Below are 19,110 nucleotides of genomic sequence, written 5' to 3'. Positions count from 1 at the left end.
TCCTCTGGGCCAGGCCCCATAGGCAGGTGCAGTGGACTCCAATCTGCAAGGGCTCTCTGGCCTCCAGACACATCTCCCTGGAGTCTGATGTTCCACCATCATGAACACTGCCCCATGGGCTACCCGATCCATTCAAAATATCAGTCCCCACATTCAGTCCCTTGTGCCTCAGAGTGAATCAAATTCCCAGAGAGATTTGCATCCCTGACAGCAGGTGCCAAAGCTCACCCAACACCACCTCCTCATCATATGGATGGAAAACTGAGGCTGGGGGCAGGGGAGGTTACTTATATGAGGTCACACAGCAAAGTGGAACAGAGCAGAAAGACTACAAGGCCTCAACCTTTGGGTACCCAGGGGACTAGGCAGCACAGTTCTTCCAATGTTTCAATTCCTTTGTTCGGCCATGCCCTTCCCTGTCTCAGCTGAGATTTGGAGACCTGCGCTGAGGGGAGCTTCCTGGCTCCTAAGTTAAGCACTAGATATGGCGTCTGTGGGCCCCACATCAGCTGGTGCCTAGTGCAGGGTGCCTTTTCCTCTCCCTTTCACTGGGATGCACAAGGCCAGGCCTGGACTCATCATAGTGGGGTGTAGATACAGCCCTGCTTCAGGATGGAAATGGGGAGACTTGAGGGTGGTGGGCGGGTGGGAAGTGGGGGGTGACAAATGCAGAGCCCGCCTGCTTCACTCCTCCCCCCAAAGCGCCTTGCTGTGTTTAAAGTTTTAATTTTTGCTAATTAATGTCAATTAATTTTGTATAATGAGTGTTTAATTTTGGGGAGTGTGTGAGCCTGGGAGCGACTGCAGTTCTGGGCTGTGAACGCTGATTAGCATCCGCACCTGCTGCTCCCCCCACTCCAGTGGGGGGGCACCCGGGTTTGGGGAGCTGGAGAGCAGCGGGGCCCAGTGAGCTGGCAGAGTGGGAGGGAGCCCACAGATGCTCCTGGGGCCTGAGCCAACAGTTGGGGGGCCCCCGAGGTCCAGGGTGCTCACAGCTGGGAGACAGAGCTCTGCAGATGAGGGGTGGGTGACTTGAGACCCTGGGGTCTCTGAGCCTCAGTCCCCTGTTTCAATCAAGTAGGGAGGTGGAAGAAACTGAGGCGAAGACCGAGAGGCTCTGCAGTCTTTGGGGAGGAAAAGCAGGAGAGCAAATTCAGCAGTACAATGTATTTAGAGCACATATGCCATCTTTGAGCATCTCTACTGTTGCCACACGACACTCGCAATGCTAACATGGGCAGACCCCCTAAGGCTGGGACTCAGGCCTTGGGCCCCTCCTGTCCCCACAGCAGACATGCTCACCTGTTTTGGCTCTCAACCAGGGGTGATTTTAGGAGACATTTGGCCACATCTGGAGATGCTTTTTATTATCTCATAATCTGGAGTTGGGGGTGGGGCTGGGGGTGGGGCTGCTGCTGGCATCGAGTGGGTTGAGATCAGGGATACTGCTACACCCCTGCAATGCACAGGACACCCTCATATGACAAAGGATTACCCAGCCCCAAGTCATGTTGACATGCAAAAATCTTTGTCTTAACCACAGCCAGAGACAGAATTAGGAAGGTGAATTGGAGGTAAAGGAGATTTGGGGCAGCAGGAAAGGACCTGGAGGAGGGGTTGGGAGCTTGGGTTGGGGGCTTTCTGGGCTTGGGCTTCAATTTGGCTCTCTCTGCTTATCTCCAGAAGTGAGCTCCTGCAGGCCCAGGACACCCAGGGCTCAGGGCTCAGAAAGGTACCCCCAGGGTGGCATAGGGAAGCTGGCATTGGGGCCTCTGTGTTAGTAGGACGCCCTCTAGTGGCAGTATGAATGTTCTGCATTCCCAGGCCCCTGGGGCTGCCAGGCCCTCAGTTCCCAGGAGAGCCAAGAAAAACCAGTGGAAGGGAGAGTGGGGTTTTCTGCCCTGAAAAGCATCAATCCCTGCCCTTGGAGAATTCCCTCCATCACCAATGCCACTGCACCCACAGCGTTCCAGGAAAGGCAAAGTTACAGGACCATGATCCAGGGAACATGCATCTCCTTAAGGTCAGGGTGGCCAGCTCTGTGAAAACTTGAGCAGCTGCCCCCACTTCCCCCAGTGGGCCTCCCTGAGTATAAAAGGAGAGGCAGCATGTAGGGATTCCTGGGCACAGGTTATGTTCACACGAAATGCCAGCCTCTGCACCTGCACCCATGCCGGTCAAGGAAGCCAGGGACAAGTGAAATGTCTCTAGTCCCCATTTTGTGAGTTTATGTCTAGGGGAGACAAAGCAAAGAAGGAGTATAGACTTGGGGTGGTGGTGGATCAGTTCCAGGCTCACTGTGGCATCTCACTGACTCTCTCTGAAATTCCCAAGAATGGAGTGTAGGGCTCACAGGGCAGAGTAGGACTTAGGTTCAAATTAAAATCCACGTGAGACAAAAGAAGCATCACTGAAGGAACCGAGCCTCCTTCCTTCCCCACAGACATCCACTTTAAGGACACTATTGGGGACTAACAATGCCCACCAGCCTCATCTAAGCTGGATTGGAAAAAAAAGAAAACTCTAATGCGCAAAATGGGGGAAGCTCTCAGGCCCCTTCTGGGAACACCTGCCTATGAGCTACTGCCTGCGTGGAGGGTGTACGTCCATCATCTCTCTGTTGACTGTGTACACAGGTGGTCCAACTAGTAGCTTGTATACATACAGGCTACTAGTTACCCCTGCCTTTGAGCAATGAGACCGTGACCTGTTAGTGATTTCATTTCCATGATTTAATCGAGAACTTTTAATTCTGCTGTACCCCTTCCTTTGAAATCTTCCCAGGTCCCTCTTAGTCTACTCCTGGGAAGTCCAGCTTCTAGACAGGGGCATTCAGAGCCCAAGCAAGAGGTGTGTGTGTGTGTGTGTGTGTGTGTGTGTGTGTGTGTGTGTGTGAGAGAGAGAGAGAGAGAGAGAGAGAGAGAGAGAGAGAGAGAGAGAGAGTGCAACCATGGGTCTCCTTTCTGACATACCAGCAAGATGTACTATTGACAGTATCAGCAGGTTAATTAAGCAGTCTGTTAGTGATAATGTTAAGAAGACTGGCACATTTTCAACTCAGATTGACACCATTCAAGACTCAGGCGTAACTGATGTTGGAGCAGCAATGCTAGGAGATGTCATGGAACAAGAGAGGGAGAGATACAGAGAGAGAGAGAGAGAGAGAGAGAGACATACACACACACATAGAGAGATTGCTTCATGCTGATAGCAAGCTCAGTGTCAAGTCCTGAGCAAAATATGCTCTCAACTGCTGCAGATGTTCTCACATCCAACCCATTGCGATGCAAAATCATGCAGATTGTGAACAGCTAATGAAGCACCCAGTGTAACAGGGACAGCATGGGGGAAAGGGAGGAGCAGTAGACAAACATGAGCAAAAGTTCTCAGAAAGAAGGCTACTGGGGAGCTTGCCCCCCACCAGCTTAGAATAGACAACATATAGGTAAATGCCGTGAACCGGTCCCTCAACACATACACCTGTGTTGCAAACAGATTGGTAGGAGGGCAACAGTATCCACTCATGGGGGAGGGGGGGAAAAGATCATTCAAACACAGGTGGAGCAGTGCTCTACTGATTTGAGAAAAAATGAGATATCATAACTCAATTCTAAGATGCATTTCCCCATATTTTAATGTTTTAAAAATCATGATGTGCCTTACTGTCAATGTTGGGGCATCGGTGGGGGTGGATCTTACCTGCTACCCCAAACCATTGCCTGTACCTGTAAGGACTTAGCTACTTGTAGAGGAATCTCTTCATTCAAGTGTCACCTCAGCTGACCACAGCAATCCATACAGAATTTGAACTTAAACTTAGATTCCTAATTGTTGCCTAAAACATCTTTTTAAAACTTACACTATAATGGTGCAAGGACATGAAAAGTTATTGTACATGCAGAAGATCGTCTGCCAGATACCAGGCAATGCAATTAAAGGCAGTAGAAATTGCCAAACCATAGATAGCTACCCTAAAGAAATGCTTGCCCATATGCACAAAGAGACATTTACAAGGATGTTAATTATAGCACTGTTTGTAAGAGCAAATAATTAGAAACAACCTAAATGTCCACCATTAGGGAACTCACATGGGAAGTTCTCCAAAACAAATTGTTATGTGAAAAAAAGCTACTGAGTGTGTGTGCATGATGATTTACTGTATGTAAAAACCCTGTAATTGCTATAGACACATCTATGTGTGCACAAATCCACAGGTAACGCTTTGGAAGGCTCACAGCCACCCCAGGCTGCTGCCCTTGGAAAAGGCTCTCAATTTGAGACTCGGGGGTTATTGAGAGATTTCACTTTTTACACTAAATGTTTCTATATTATTTGATTTTTTTAAACAATGGAATGTAATAATTACCCTCAAAAGCCATCCTAGAAATATGGCAGACGAGATCTATTTTTAATCCATAGTATAAGGAAACTGGGGAAATATACATTGATACTTATATTTATTTTACTTGATAAACAAAGGGCCACTAAATTTAAGACATGATTGACACCCAGCAGCTATTCTACCTCCAAAAGATTAGTCCAAATAGGAATACTCCTCCCCTTGTGGGTGATTGGTCAGGAAGGGTCACGTGACCAAAATCCAGCCAATGAGAAGCACCCCCTAGGACTGGGAATAGTCTCCTCCCATCTGAGAAGGGGTAGCCAGCAGACAGGGTGTCAAGTCCTCTGACTGCTGGGTCTCCAGGTGATGCTTGGAATTACTGCTGCCTTCTTAGGTCTAGGAGAGGAGCTAACTGGAAGAAGAAGCCCATGAGCACTGACAGAGCCGAGCCAGAAGAAAGATGGGGCCAGCCTGGGTGCCTCCCCTAAGAGTTGCCCTTTGTAAAGTAATAAATTCCTTTGTTACTTAAGCTAGTTAGAGTGGAGGGTTTTAGCTCGCTTCAGCCAAAAACATCAACACGATAAAGAAAGAACTTTAGAAAATTAAGAAAAAGGTGCAGTGATCAAAAATCACAGTAAACTACATATAAATATGGGTACAAAAAACCAATAGCCATAACTCAATCTGACCAATAGCCACAAGACCGATAATTAATCTAAGAAAAAGCAAATTTGCAAGAGTTCTTTATGTTTCAGAGATTGATCCTCCTTGGTTAAATAGTTTATAAATAGCTATTCGTGGCCTATGGTTTGTTTTTCCTACTTTGTTTTTGTGAATTTTGTCGTTGTTGTTTCCCATTCTGGGGATTAAACTCAAGTTCCTTCTACCACTGAGGTGCACCCCTAATCATTTTTGTTTTATTTTTGAGATGGGGTCTTGTACATTTCCAAGGCTGGCCTAGAAATTGTAATCCTCCTGTCTCAGCTTCCCTAATCGCTGGGATTACAGGTGTGAACCACACTTGCCACTTCTTTGATAGTGTCTTCTGTCACGTAGTTTAATAAGTAGTGAAATAAATAATTCTTTTCTTTCTATATGCTTTTTGTGTTATTAAGAAATTCTAGAGCTGGGCACAGTGGCACATGCTTGTAATCCCAGAGACTTGGGTGGCTGAGACACGAGGATCACAAGTTCAAAACCAGACTCAGTAATTTAGTGAGGCCCTGAGCAACTTATCGAAAACCTGTCTCAAATAAAACAAAACAAAAACAGGTAAGAACGTGGCTTGGTGGTTAAGTACCCCTGGGTTTAATTCCTGGTACCACAAGAAAAAAAGAGAGAGAGAGAGAGAGAGAGAGAGAGAGAGAGAGAGAGAAATAAATAAATAAATTCTACTCAGATGTTCATCCATATTTTCTTCAAAAAATTTAAAAATTCTACTTTTCACATTTAGGTCTTTATCTGGAATTCATTTTTGAATCTGATATGAAATAGAGATCTCTTTCTTGCTTTCTTCTTTTTGGAAACCCAAATGCCCAATAAAGTTAAGAAAAGATTCAAACCATACTGGGAATTGGAAAAACACAAATTAAATTGAGAAATAAGCCAGGCATGGTGATGCATGCCTATAATCCCAGCAACTCAGGAGGCTGAGGCAGGAGGATCAAAAGTTAAAGGCCAGTATGGGTCTTTAGTGAGATCCTGTTTCAAAATAAAAAGTAAAGTGGGCTGGAGAATGTAGCTCAGAGGTGGAGCACCCCTGGATTCAATTCCCAGTGTTGCAAAAATAAAATAAAATGAAATAAAATAAAAAGACAACAAAACAAACCCTTTCAGATAGACAAAAAATTTAAAAGATTGATAATATCAAATGTTGAATAGGACATAAGAAACATAAGATCATGTCCTGCAGGTTCAGTAAAAGCCAGTGTGCCCATTTGGCAATCTCTAGTAAAATTAAAGGACACACCCTCCAACGCTCACTCTACTTCTAGGTGCATAACCCTGGATTCACAACACTGGTCACATGATGTCAGGCCCAGATGGGTTTCTTTCTTTTCTTAAGCCTCCTAGGTGGACATGATACAGATGAAGGTTTGATAATCCCTATCCAGGAAAAAACCACTCACATGCACATGGACACATGTACATGGTTGTTTGAGCAGGACTGTGTGTAACAAATGAAACAACCTAAACATCCTGATGCATCAACTGTGGATAGTCCTGTAGAACAGGAGAACTGCTTGTAGCAGCAGAAATGGACACATACATGTTAACATGGATAAGTCTCAAAACCACAATGGAAAGCAAGTTTCAAAAGGACATATACAGTATCATATAGTGAATATAAATGTTTAAAAATATATAAACAAGCCAGGTGTGGTGGCATACTCCTGTAATCTCAGTTATTTGGGAAGCTGAAGCAGGAAGATTTTGAGTTCAAGGCATTTTGGTGAGACCTTGTTTCAGAATACAAACGTAAAAAGAACTAGGGATGCAGCTCAGTGGCAGAGTGCTTGTCTAGCAGGCGTTGAGGCCCTGGCTTCCATCCCCAGCACTGAAAACAAAAACAAAACAAACAACAACAAAATACCGTTGATGGTTTGAGACACATGCACGTAGGATAAAAACCTAGCCGGGCACAGTGGCACACATGTGTAATCCCAGCAGCCCGGGAGGCTGAGGCAGGAGGAGTTCAAAGCCAGTTTCAGCAAAAGTGAGGTGCTATGCAACTCAGTGAGACCCTGTCTCTAGATAAAATACAAAATAGGGCTGGGGATGTGGCTCAGTGGTTGAGTACCCCTGAGTTCAATCCCTGGTACCCCCAAAATAAAAAATAAAAACCTAAATGGGAAGGATACACAGGCTGTAGGCCAATGGCCATCCTTGGAGAGAAGAGACCCAAATCAAGAAGGCAGAGAGTACAGAGTGTTTTGAGCAAACTTATCATTTTTTCTATTTCCTCATTTTTTCTTGTATTTGAAATATTTTATAATTTTCAAAATTGCCATGGAAAGAACTACCTCTGTGTTTAAAAAGGATAAATTGGAATTTTAAGACTTCCATGGAAAGACGTCCAAAATTTATTGTGAGAGCATAAAGCAGTTTACTGTGTACATATTTGATCCCATTTATGTTCATTTGTATTTTTGTAGATATAATAAATAAGCATTGATTTATACACTTTGAGATGTTTACTTGAATTTGGAGGGAGATACATTAAACTCATCTCTGGATGACTGTTTAACTTTAGACAAAAAAATAATATTATCAGAAAAAAAAAAAACGGAGCCATTTTTATTAAGCAAAGTACCACAGTAGTACCCAGAATTCTTGAGTTCCCATTTTGAGGTCCAAACTGACTTCTAGCAGATTCCACTTCCTCATCTGGAAGGATGGTCTGGCAATACTGGGCTCCCTCCCCTTCCCCTTCTCTTTCTCTTCCCTTCCTCCCTCTTTTCCTGCCTCCCTCCCTTCCTCTATTTTGCAGGTAGCCCGTGCACATAGTAAACAATTCGAATTGTATAAAAGTGTGAATATTAGCTGTAAGTCTTTCCCAACCCTGATTCTTAGCTTCACCCCTTCTCCAGGTTCTCCTGTCCTCCAGAGATGACCTATGCATTTACAAGTGCACACGTACGCACATCACCACCTACACACACACGCACACACACACACACTCATGCAAATCACAGCAAGATACACCTCTCCGATTTAAAGGAGTGATGATTACCCAATGAAGATGTATACCCTAATATTTGCTTCATTTCACAATATTCCGTTACTCCATCTGAGCGGCAGTGCTAAATGGCACAGATTTTCTTTTAAATAGCTTGAGAATCTGGGGAGAGTTTCACAACCCATATTGAAGTGTCACCAACTCAGGACTGGGAATTTCTGGACTGAAAAATCAGCCTGCAAATCTAGGAGTAGACTGATTCTGAAGTTTGGAATCTCTTAATGTAAGATCCTGCTAGCACATTCATCTCCTGAAAAGCTCCTTCTTGTCGCAGCTGCTCCCTCCTTTGAGACTATGCAATGGTTCCCTTTAGCCATAAGATAAAGCTCAAACCCTAAACCTGTACTCCAGGCCCCAACATGCCCCACCCTTTCCTGGCAGTCTCCTGCTCCCAACTATAATCACCACCCTTCCCCTGGTCTTGTGCTGCTTCATCTTCTCTACCTCTGGGTTTCATCTGCCTTCTGGATTTTAGGAATTACAAAATCTCTGAATTGGAAGGCTGTTTGTTCTATAAATATTTATTGACCACCTACTATATGCCAGGTCCTGGGCAAGCTGCCCAGAAACTGGTGATTCGGCCACATGTGAATTGCCCCTCACATTTTTTTTTTTTGAGCCAGTCTGCTAATCAGATATTTCCCTAAATCCCAGGGGTCAGAGAGCTCATTCCAATAAAAGACTATCACATTTTCAGAAGGTTCTGTCTCTCTTGCTGGGCTCCTACTTGTCAGAGATACTTGGATACAGACTCCTCCTTTCTGGACATTCTCCCCACCCCCAATACTGGGAATTGAACCAGAGGGTTGTGGAGATGAGTGGGCTCTACCACTGAGCTACATCCCCAACCCTTTTTATTTTTTGATTTGGAGACAGGGTCTCCCTAAGTTATCTATCCTCCTGACTTAGCCTCCAGAGTCACTGGGATTACAGGCATGTGCCATGGTACCCAGCCTGGTTCTGCACATTTTATCTTTGGTAATGTAGCTGAAATCTGAGTGAGCCTCACCAGAGCCAGAAGGGATGCATTGTGAGCATACAGTCCATGAAACTCCCGGGGGCCCCAATTCTTCATCTTAAATCCTTCAGCCAAGTCCGGGTGTTGGTGCCCTAACATTTGTGCAGCTACACTGTTTTGAACGGCATACCTCATGCCAAACCTGTGAAAGCCCATCAGCCCCCTTCTACAGACCTTTCTAGATATGTACTCTCATTCATGAATTCACAGCCCTGCCAGGCTGGGGGTCCCTGTCCCTGAATGTGAGCCACAAGCCTCCCCTGTCCAAGACAGTCACAACATGATGGATAGGGACAGCACTGAAGACAGCGCCCCAGGCCACACCACTAGAGACTTCCTTGTGGCTGATTGGGACCCCCTGCTAATGTCCTCTTGGGGGCTGATACACACTGGGGCCCCCGATGGTTGTGAGACTGTCCCCTGTTACGGCAGCCAGCCCAGCCCACCCTCCTTCCAGGAAGCTCCGACAAGAGCACCCTTCGGTGGCTCCTCAACAGCCACGTCACCATGTCCGCACATCCCTTTGATGTCTAAGGATCTTTCTCTGTCTCAAAAAATAATCTAACCTAAATGCTTTAGTTCATGTTAGGTTCCGAAAATCTAGGAAGCATTGGAAGCTGATTTAGAAATAATATCTAATAAGCCAGGCACGGTGGCACACATGTGCAATTCCAGAGGGTCCCGAGGCTGAGGCAGGAGGTTTGCAAGTTCAAAGCCAGCCTCAGCAATTTAGCAAGGCGCTAAGCAACTCAGTGAGACCCTGTCTCTAAATAAAATACAAAATAGGGCTGGGGATGTGGCTCAGTGGTTAAGTGCCCCTGAGTTCAATCCCTGGCACCCACCAACACCCCCCCCCCGCAAAAAAAGAAAAGAAATAATATCTAACAGGTTTTATCCTCTATGAAACTTTATAGTATTTATCACTGGAACATTTGCTTTTTGCAGCATTTCAAGATTTTGACAACCCCCGCTCCTAAACAAGTTCCCCTATGGCAGGTATGTGTCCTCTCTGTGAACTTGCCATGCTAGTTGGGACAGGGGAAGGGGAACGGAGCTGGAGGAGGACTAACAGTTATTGGGTGCTCATGATATGCTGGGAGATGGATGTTTAACTCCCATGAAAACTTTGCTTAGAGATACTAGTATCCACCCACCCCACCCTCCGCTTTTTTTTTTTTTTTTTTTTTTTGGTACTGGGGATTGAACCCAGGGGTGCTTTACCCCTGAGCTCTCTAGCCCTTTTTACTTTTTATTTTGAAACAGGGTCTCACTTAGGGCCCATGCTTTAACTTGCTGAAGCTGGCCTTGAACTTGTGATCCTCCTACCTCAGCCTCCTGAGTTGGTGGGATTACAGGCATGTGCCACCACACTTAGCTAGTAGCTCCATATCATGGATGGGGCAAGCATGGTCCGGAAAGGTCAGATACACACTGGGTGAACTGTTAAATCTTGAGTTCACTGATCATTCTCTCTAGTCCTGCTTGACTGAAAGAGTGAATGTAGTAGGTGAAGGTGCAAACTCACACGCGCACGCACAACACACACACACACACACAACCAGAATACTAAAAACAATTTTAAAAAATGAAAAATAAAATCCAGAATAAGTATCCAGGGAGATACAGAGTCTAGTTACCAGTGTGGTCAGGGTGAAGTTCTACTGCAAGTGCCCAATCTCAATCCTTTTGTGGTAAAGCACTTGTTTGATCATTGAATAAACCTGCATCGAGCACTGACTATGTGCTGGGTTCCAAGAGGCCTGGGGGGTGGTGATCCATGAGATCCCATCCTTGACCCAGCCTGATGAGAGAGGCGAACTTGGACATGTGAGAAGCAGTCTTGGAGAGATGGAGGGAGCCTAACCCCGAATGAAACTACCAGGGAGGGCTTCCTGGAGGAGGTGGTGTCTGAGCCAAATCACAAAATACCTGGCAGCCAAGGCTAGTGCTGAGGAGCGGTGAAGAGTGGGCTTCTAGGCCAGCAGGGTCAGGGGCAAAGGACTGGGGCCACAAGAGGCAGGAGGGGAGGGTCACAAGAGTTGCCACAGCTGCTGGGGAGCAGGCAAGGGCAAGAGCAGAGCAGGTCAGAGAAGGGACTGTGGCTTCCAGAGGAGCCTCGAGGGCCAGAGATGCCATAGGAAGCACCACTGACCTCAATGAAGGGTGCACATGTCACAGCATTTAAGACACATCTGCCAGGGGTGCCTCCTGCTGTCTCCCACTCACAGGGGCCAAGGGACAGTGGAGCTGCAGGCTGGGAGCTCTGCTTTGACCTGGCTGGACCCAGGGCTCAGGCAGCACTGTGCAGCCATCTCCTGGAGGAGACCAGCAGGTGGCCTGAGCACAGGGAGGGGCAGTGGAGCAGGGGAAATCAAGGACATAAAGACCTGGGTGGCCTGGGGGCCAAAGCGGGCAGGGAGCAGGCACAGGACAGGGACCCGGTGTCCTGTGCCCTGGTGTGAACAAACAGATCTCCCGGACTCCCAGACGCCCTGAGCGTCTCCCTGCTCACTGAGGAGCAGAGATTTTTTTTCATGGCAATGAAATATGTTTGACATTTAACAAAATATGGCGATGACGTCAGAAGAGGTCATTTCTCATTGGTTCCTATGGGAAGGTTATTCTATAGACGGGGATCAGCAGGTTGATGCTGAGGCTCAGGCCTCCTGCAATGGGAGTCCACGGTCCAGATGGGGTCTTCGTTAGCCCATGGCATTTACTGGTGTCCCCTTCTCCATGTGACACAGGTAGGCGGCCTGGGGTGACCTTCAGGGCTTCCTGCCTATACCCACATCCACAGAGCCTGAGGTGTGAGCTTTAGAGATGTGCTCCCCAAGGTGACCCCTGGGGTCTCCCACTCTCTAAAACCCGGCTCTGCCCATTCCCGACAAGCGTGTCTATTCCTCTGGCCACTGACCTTCTCATGGGATCTGCACAGGGCCCTCCCTCCTGCTAGGAACACCTCCCTACTATCCCTCCCCAAGTCCTCACCGAAAGGCTGCATTTGTGGGGCCTGCCTCCCCTAGAATGGAGCCTGCTCCTGGGCCTGGGGGTGTATTTTTCCGAGGTCTCCTCTGTCGACCTTTAATTACACTGTTTGCCCGGCTTCCCAAACCATTAACTCCACCTCACAGCAACCACACGTTAATTAATAGAGGGCCTGCTCCCAGCCCAAGCTCCTGAACACAATTAAGCGTGACAGTCCACAAATAAGAAAGAACTGGAGAATTAATTAAGGTCTAAACAAATTAATTACCAGTCCCCAATCGATTTCGATGCCAACACACATGCTCCTGGGCTCACCGTCTTTCCTAACATCTCCATGTATAAATAGAAACCAAGATTTCCCACATGACTGCCGTTCTAGACCAGGGCCACAGCGTGGCTCTGAAACCACCTTGAGGGAGAGAGGTGGCTGCAGCGAGCATCCCAGGCTTCCCACATAGTTAGCACGGACACGTGCATCAGCCACACGTGGGCGGACACACGTGCACAGGCACACACAGCCCCAGTTGAAAAATTGGGCGACCTGGAGGTGGAATGCTCCCGGCAGGACACTGAGTAGCCCTGGCCACTTCTGGACACGACCCTGTTTCTTCATGACAGAGGCACAGGGTTATCCACACGGGCTTGAAGTAGCCCTGGGTAGGCCTGGGCTTTGGTCAACTTAGAATATAACTTTCAGTGAGTCTGAATTTACTTATGCTTCTATAAAATGAGACTGACTTTAAGGTCCTCCCAGCACAAAATGAAGAACACACTGCTGGAGAGGTGAGGAGAGGTGTGCAGTTCCTGGGAGTGTTGGGCTCTGCAAACCCAGAGGAGGCTTCTGGTGACCGTCGAGGAGATCCCAGTGGCAAGGGACTCCGTGGGTAAGAGGAAGGATGGGGAGCAATGGAATCAGGTGCAGGGACCAGGTATCCTGTGCCCAGGTGTCTCAGGCCTCTCTCTCAACATCATGGAGCAGAGAAAAGATATCTCCCCTCACCTCCCAGGCTTCCGGCTGGGGAGGAGCCTGGAGGAGCAGGACAGAGCAGGGGGAAGAAGCAATTGATTCCTGGGAGCCTCCTTGTTCCCAGCCTGCCCAGGAGAGAGGGAGTGGGGTGCGGCTTCTGAACTTGGGCACACAGCTCTTCAGGACCCCCCATTACCCTACACACGCAAGCACCCCCCCCCCAACACAGGGCTTCATTTGATCACTTCCACTCACTTCTCCCAACTTCCAATGTGCACCCACAGCTCATTGAGTGTGGTCCCCTATGGTGCCAGTGGCCCAAAGGGCCCAAAGGACACTTTACGAGGTGAAGCACATCCTGAGCAAGCTTGTAAGCAGCCTTCCTGTGGTTCAGCCTGATCCAGCCTCACTTTTCTTAGAAAGTAGAGCCAATCAAGCCCTACCGGCCTGCAGTGTGGCTCAGAGATGCTTTGTTCTGGGCAGGGGCACCCAGGGAAAGGTGGAGAAGGCCAGGTGCAGAGACTGGATGTTGGATTAAGAGGACCAGGGGGTTTTTCAGCCCTTGGTGGGTGAGGGTGCGGTACTCCATTGCATTTCCCATAGCATGGTGTCAGCCCTGACAGGGGGAGTTGACCAGTGCCTGTTTGCAGATGGGCTTGGGCTGCAGAAGGGCCTGCTTCTCCTGGCAAGCTAGGACTAGCAAGGTTGCAAGCCATGCTGCAGATGACTTGTGCAACTGCCTAGGAGCTTGGTGGATCTCAAGACACCTAACCATGGCTGGATTTGTGTGAGGGAGCCGAAGACTCCTTCCCCATAAGAAGCTGGGAGGGGAGTCAGACTGCAGCCAGAGGCTCAGACTGAAAGAAGGGCCTCTTCTCTTTTTTTTTTTTTTTTTTTTTAGGGCCTCTTCTCTTTAAGGAGTCCCAAAGAGGTCAAAACCATCTCAAGGTTACCCAGCAAGATAGTGGCAGAGAGGTCTGGAAAGGGCCCCTGGCAAAGTTATCTGAAGCTTGGCTCAAGGACAGATTACATCTGTGTGGAGTCTTCGATCCAGTCCAGGGCAGCTGGGAGCTGCTGGTTCTCAGGCTGCTTCTGATCCTTCAACCCCAATGGCCACAAGCACCAGTTGGGTAGCCACGTTTATTCAATTAGGTCCAGTAACAAAGTCAGACCTAAAGAGGTATTCCATTAATGGCCCATGACAGAAATAGCTGAGAGTTCATTAAAAGTGTGGAGTTGCCATAGCAATTATCTGCGTCTGCAGCGGCTCAGCCGGGTGGTTCTGGGAGTTCATTAGCCTCTGGGCCATGGAGGAGGTGGGGCTGCCCAGGAACAATCTCCCACCTTCTCACGGGGGCTTCATAGGTGCCCCCAAACACTTTACTATCAATGAAATCTGGTCTGTGGCCTCATTTGCTTCTCCCAGAGCTCTGGGCTGTAGGAGTGGGTAAACAGAAGGGGAAGCAGACCCCTCAGGTGAAGATCAGGGTCAAGGCCACAAGTTTGGGCTCTTCAGACCAAACCTCAGTACCAGGGAGGTCATGGGACCTCAGGCCATGTGCCACATTTGTCCTTGGGCACCAGATGCAGGGAGGGGGACTCTGGTAGTGTTTGGGCACTTGCTTAAATGTCTCCTTTGACAACTAGTCATGCCCTCCTTTTGTACTGCTCTAGATGTTTATTTCACTTTGAAAAATGCTCCACTTTTGGGAACTTAACAAAGCCAGGCCTAAAGAGGTATTCTTTCCCCAAATAAAGTTCAGGTTTCCTAAGAGCCAGGTCAGGATTTGTGGCATTTCCTGGGTTTGGCAGAAGCTTCCAACCTTCTTTTGTGCCAGGAACCTTTCTGACAGTAACATTAGGCCTACACACCCCTCTCGGGGTCATTTTTCCTGCCTGGTATGATGGCACATGCCTGCTTGGCCTCCAACAACTCAGGAGGCCAAGCAGGAAGATCACAAGTTCAAGGCCAGCCTGAGCCAAATAGGAAGACCCTGTTTCAAAATAAAAATAAAAAGTGGGGCTGGAATGTAGCTCAATGCTAAAGCACCCCTGAGTTCAACCCTCAGTACCCCCAAAAAGTAAAAGGTGGAAAAGGAGAGGGAGGAAGAGAAGGAGGAGAGGGGGAAGAGAAAGAAGAAGACAACTGTTTCTGAATGCATAAAACAAAATTCAAAGGATTACAAAGGGATTATACTAAAACAAGTTATTAAAAATTTTTAAATAGTACTAGACATGTTCTTTGACTAATGAATTAAAAAATAAGATCTAGCAGTGGATATATTGAATACGAATATTTTGAATTACTGTTGTACATGAACAATGTTTTAAGGTCTCCAAGTGACAACTGTGTCACACAAGTATCTGTGATTTCCACTGGTGACAAAGCCACTGGTCCTGCTCCTTACTGTGGTTTGCTGGGTGCATTCATGATGGAAGAAAATGCTACATTTCAGTTAGCGGTCAGGGTAAGTATTTTACAAGTTCACAGGATCCACTGTATCATGTCTACTGAGCACTGGGGGCCTGGGTACTCCAGGTTAAGTATCCCATAAGATCCATGCTTACTGATGTAGCGGTACACATCTGTAATCCTGGTTACTCGGGAGACAAGACAGCAGGATCTCAAGTTCAAGGCCAGCCTCAGCAGCTCAGCAAGACCCTCTCAAACTGTTATCATTATTATTGTTTAATATATTTCTTCAATTGAAAAATATATGCTGAGAAAGAAAAAAAACTATTGAAAAGTTTTATTATTATTATTATTGTACTGGGGATTGACCCCAGGGCCTTGTGCATATTAGGCAAGCAATCTACCACAGAGCTATACCCCCAGACCTCAAATAAAACAAAAGAGTGCTGGGTTGTAGCTCAGTGGTCAAGTGCTTGCTTAGCATGCCTGAGGCCCTGGGTTCAATTCCTACTACTGCAAAAGAAAAAAGAAAGGGCTGGGGATGTGGCTCAAGCAGTAGCGTGCTTGCCTGGCATGCGCCGGGGTGCTGGGTTCAATCCTCAGCACCACATAAAAATAAAATAAAGATGTTGTGTCCACCGGAAACTAAAAAATAAATATTAAAAAATTCTCTCTCTGAAAAAAAAAAAAAAAGAAAGAAAAAAAAGAATTCCTCTGAGATTTGTAGAATCTCAGCATGGAGCTGGTGAGGGAAGCCCTGTCATCCTTTTTTCTATCTGCACACATTTGGATCCAGTTCCCCCAGCAGAACCCCTGCAGGCATCAGGAGAGGTGTGGAAGGGCTGTAGGCCCCGTGGTCCCACCCACCCAGGGGCAGCACTCCCGGTCCGTGTGCTATGCAGCTCTTACCTACAGCAGGGAATGGCACAAATCTCTGCACAAGAAGGCGGGTGGCTGGAGTGAACTTGTTGGCTTTCTGAACCAGGACATTAAGGCCCACCTTGGAAAGAATAAAAAACAAAAAAACAGAAAAAGTTGCAATGGCTTATGGGAAGAAAGGGCGGAATTGGAGGAAGAGCAGCTCTCCGTTGACCTGTGTGAGACAGTGCAGCAGTAGAACTTTAGGAAGATAAGTTAAACTTTCTCTGCCTCAATTTCCTTGTGGTTAAAAGGAATAGAAATTTATACAACATCCCAGGGCTGTTATAAGGGTATAAAGTATCAAGCATGAACTTGGTACATGAGATGCCTTAATAAATGCAGCTGTATAATAATGATATCACCTCTCCCAGGCAGCCCAAGTCTCCCTGCCCGCATCACCAGTACCTCCCTCCTTGGGAATGTCCACCTCTCCTGGGTCTGATTCCCTAGCCTGGGGGTGAGAAACCACACCTTTTCCCTCTTTGCGTGCACAGGGTTTAGGGTTGTAACTGGTGGCGCCCAGTTCATGTTCAGTAAGCTGATGATTAAGGAATAAGCACATGAACCAACAGGGCAAATGGAGGGAGATCAAGGAGAGCACAGAAAAGGTTGAGAGGGGCTTCTTGGAGAGGAAGGTGGGGAGAGGTTGGCAGAGCAGAACTTTCTGGAGGGGAAAAGCATAGGCTCAGAGTGAGAAAAGATGCGAGGCATGTGGCCAGACCAGAAGACAGTATGTGGAGGCCTCTGCTCCCCAACACGGAGGCCAGAGCCAGCCCATCTTGCTCTCAGATCTGCATACCTGGTGGCTCAGCAGGGCTCTCTGAACCCTCAAGTATGGCTTTGGCTTTAGCATTTTGGGTGGCTGTGGAAGATGCAGAGCCTTGGGAAATCCTCAGGGCCACCAGTGCCTGCAGAAGTCAGGGCACAGTGGGGCAGGCACCACCTGGCCTGGGAATGCCAGTCTGCCAAGCCCTGGGCAGCCTAGGGCCCTGTGGAGCCAAAGTGCACACAGCTCACCCAGCCTGGGCTATCCTGTCTCATGCTCCTTGTCCTCCCTGTTGGCTTGAGGTAAGGCTGAGAGGGTTACCTTTTTAATTTTAAAGGGCTCCACTGAATGTTCCAGGATAGACGTGGCTAGAGAAGGTTTCTTCCTCCATCAGGCCATTGCTAATGCCCCATGGGTCCTAGGCTTGTGCTTGGACACAGCAGGACCAGGCTGGAGCACTGCCAGCCCACCCTGGCCCTGCTGCCCCGCCACACATGGCCTCACCAAGTTCAGGTCTCCCCCAAATAGCCTCTCTACCCTACAAAAAAGTGCAGATAGGAAAAACAAGGAGGAACCAGAGGACCCAAACAGGCATTAGTGATGAGGAGGAGATGGAGGAGAAAGGTGACTAGTTGACAGCCCATGAGCTACTCATACTCAGCACATAGTGTCTTAAGGAAAGCCCCACCACAGGCTTTTGGAGAGGCCGCATTGCCCCTTTTCACAGATAAGAGGCAGGGTCCAAAAGGTTAAGTAATTTTGCCAAGGACAGACAGCTATGATGAGACTGGTGAAGCTAGGATGGGCCACCCAGGTTCTAGTTGCAAAGCTTTGCTCTTATCTGCTATGCTATTTACTTTTCAATTGTTCTCCAGGAGTGAAGCTATGATGTCCCATGCCATTTAAAACTGGCTGTTTGCATAGCAAGAGACCCCTGACCAAGGCCAGCTTGGGACTGGGATCTAGATCATTTCCAACACCCCTGCTTCCGCAGCTAGGAGTCAGAAGGCCTGGGTCCAAAGCCCAGCACATTCACTTGGAGAGATAAGGAAGTGTAAGAGACAGGGAGCAGGAGCCATTTGGAAGTGAGCAAGGAGTCTTGGAATTTTCCAGACCCTTCCCCACAGGGCTGGGCAGGGCTGGAATATAGCAGGAGGGTAAGGAGGAAGAGAGGTCAGTACTTATGGCAAACACTCTGCCTTTTCTGGGGTGCCCTGAAGCTGTCCCCTCTCTGGCTGGTTGTTCTTCCCACTGGCTGGAACTGCCGCAGTCAGAAAAGGTGACCTAGCCCATTTCTCCCACAAGCCCCGGTTCCAGGTGTCTTTGGGCCTTCCCTCCCCTGAGCTGTCAGAAGCTGGTCTTCCCTCTTCTCTGGCTTCTTGTCAACTGCATTGGCCTGACCATCAAAGCCCGGAGAGACGTGGCTAGAGAAGGTTCCTTCCTCCCTCAGGCCATTGCTAATGCCCCATGGGTCCTAGGCTCCATGAGGAATTCTTGTGCAAATCTGTACCTTGTTTGTTTTCCCCTCTGCCCAAATGGAGCCCCTGTTTGGTTAATTTCTATTTTGTAGCTTATTTGGAGGCTGTTAAAACAGACCCTGGGGGACCCTCAGCAGTGATTGTTCCATATCTCATTATCTTTCCCGAACCTGATTATTAGCTCTGATTTTTCTGATCGCTAGCTGCTGTTCGTGATGAGTTGTGTGCCATTCATGCCAGCTGGTTCCCTTAAACAGGACCCACCATGCCAGGGAAAACGAGCTGGCATTCTGAGCCCCCAGCCACTTGGCTTTTTAATTTTAATGGGCTCCACCAAATGTTCCAGGCCAAAGGGCCCTGAAGAACCAGAACAGACGGGCTCCCAGCCCCCTGATTTGCAGCCCACCCTGGGTTCCTGCCCAGGCTGTTGCTGTCCGAGGTGCTGGAGCAGGAAGGCCTGGACTTGGGGCCAGAGGAG

General features: G+C 47.9%; 1 protein-coding gene across 4 annotated transcripts in view; it reads right to left on the bottom strand.

Moving 5' to 3' along the window:
* The window catches only part of Sfxn5 (sideroflexin 5), a 112,477-nt gene that overhangs the window by 27,850 nt on the left and 65,517 nt on the right, over window positions 1-19,110 (bottom strand). For all 4 annotated transcript variants that reach the window (XM_005322154.5, XM_040270736.2, XM_040270737.2 and 1 more), the window contains one exon: window positions 16,377-16,467. In XM_005322154.5, coding sequence (XP_005322211.2) covers window positions 16,377-16,467 — 91 coding nt within the window. The remainder of the gene's footprint in view (window positions 1-16,376; window positions 16,468-19,110) is intronic.

This window comes from Ictidomys tridecemlineatus, chromosome 12 (assembly GCF_052094955.1).
Source record: "Ictidomys tridecemlineatus isolate mIctTri1 chromosome 12, mIctTri1.hap1, whole genome shotgun sequence".
Lineage (NCBI taxonomy): Eukaryota > Metazoa > Chordata > Mammalia > Rodentia > Sciuridae > Ictidomys > Ictidomys tridecemlineatus.
The sequence above is the reverse complement of the archived record's forward strand: the minus strand, read 5'-3'. Positions and strand labels throughout refer to the sequence as shown.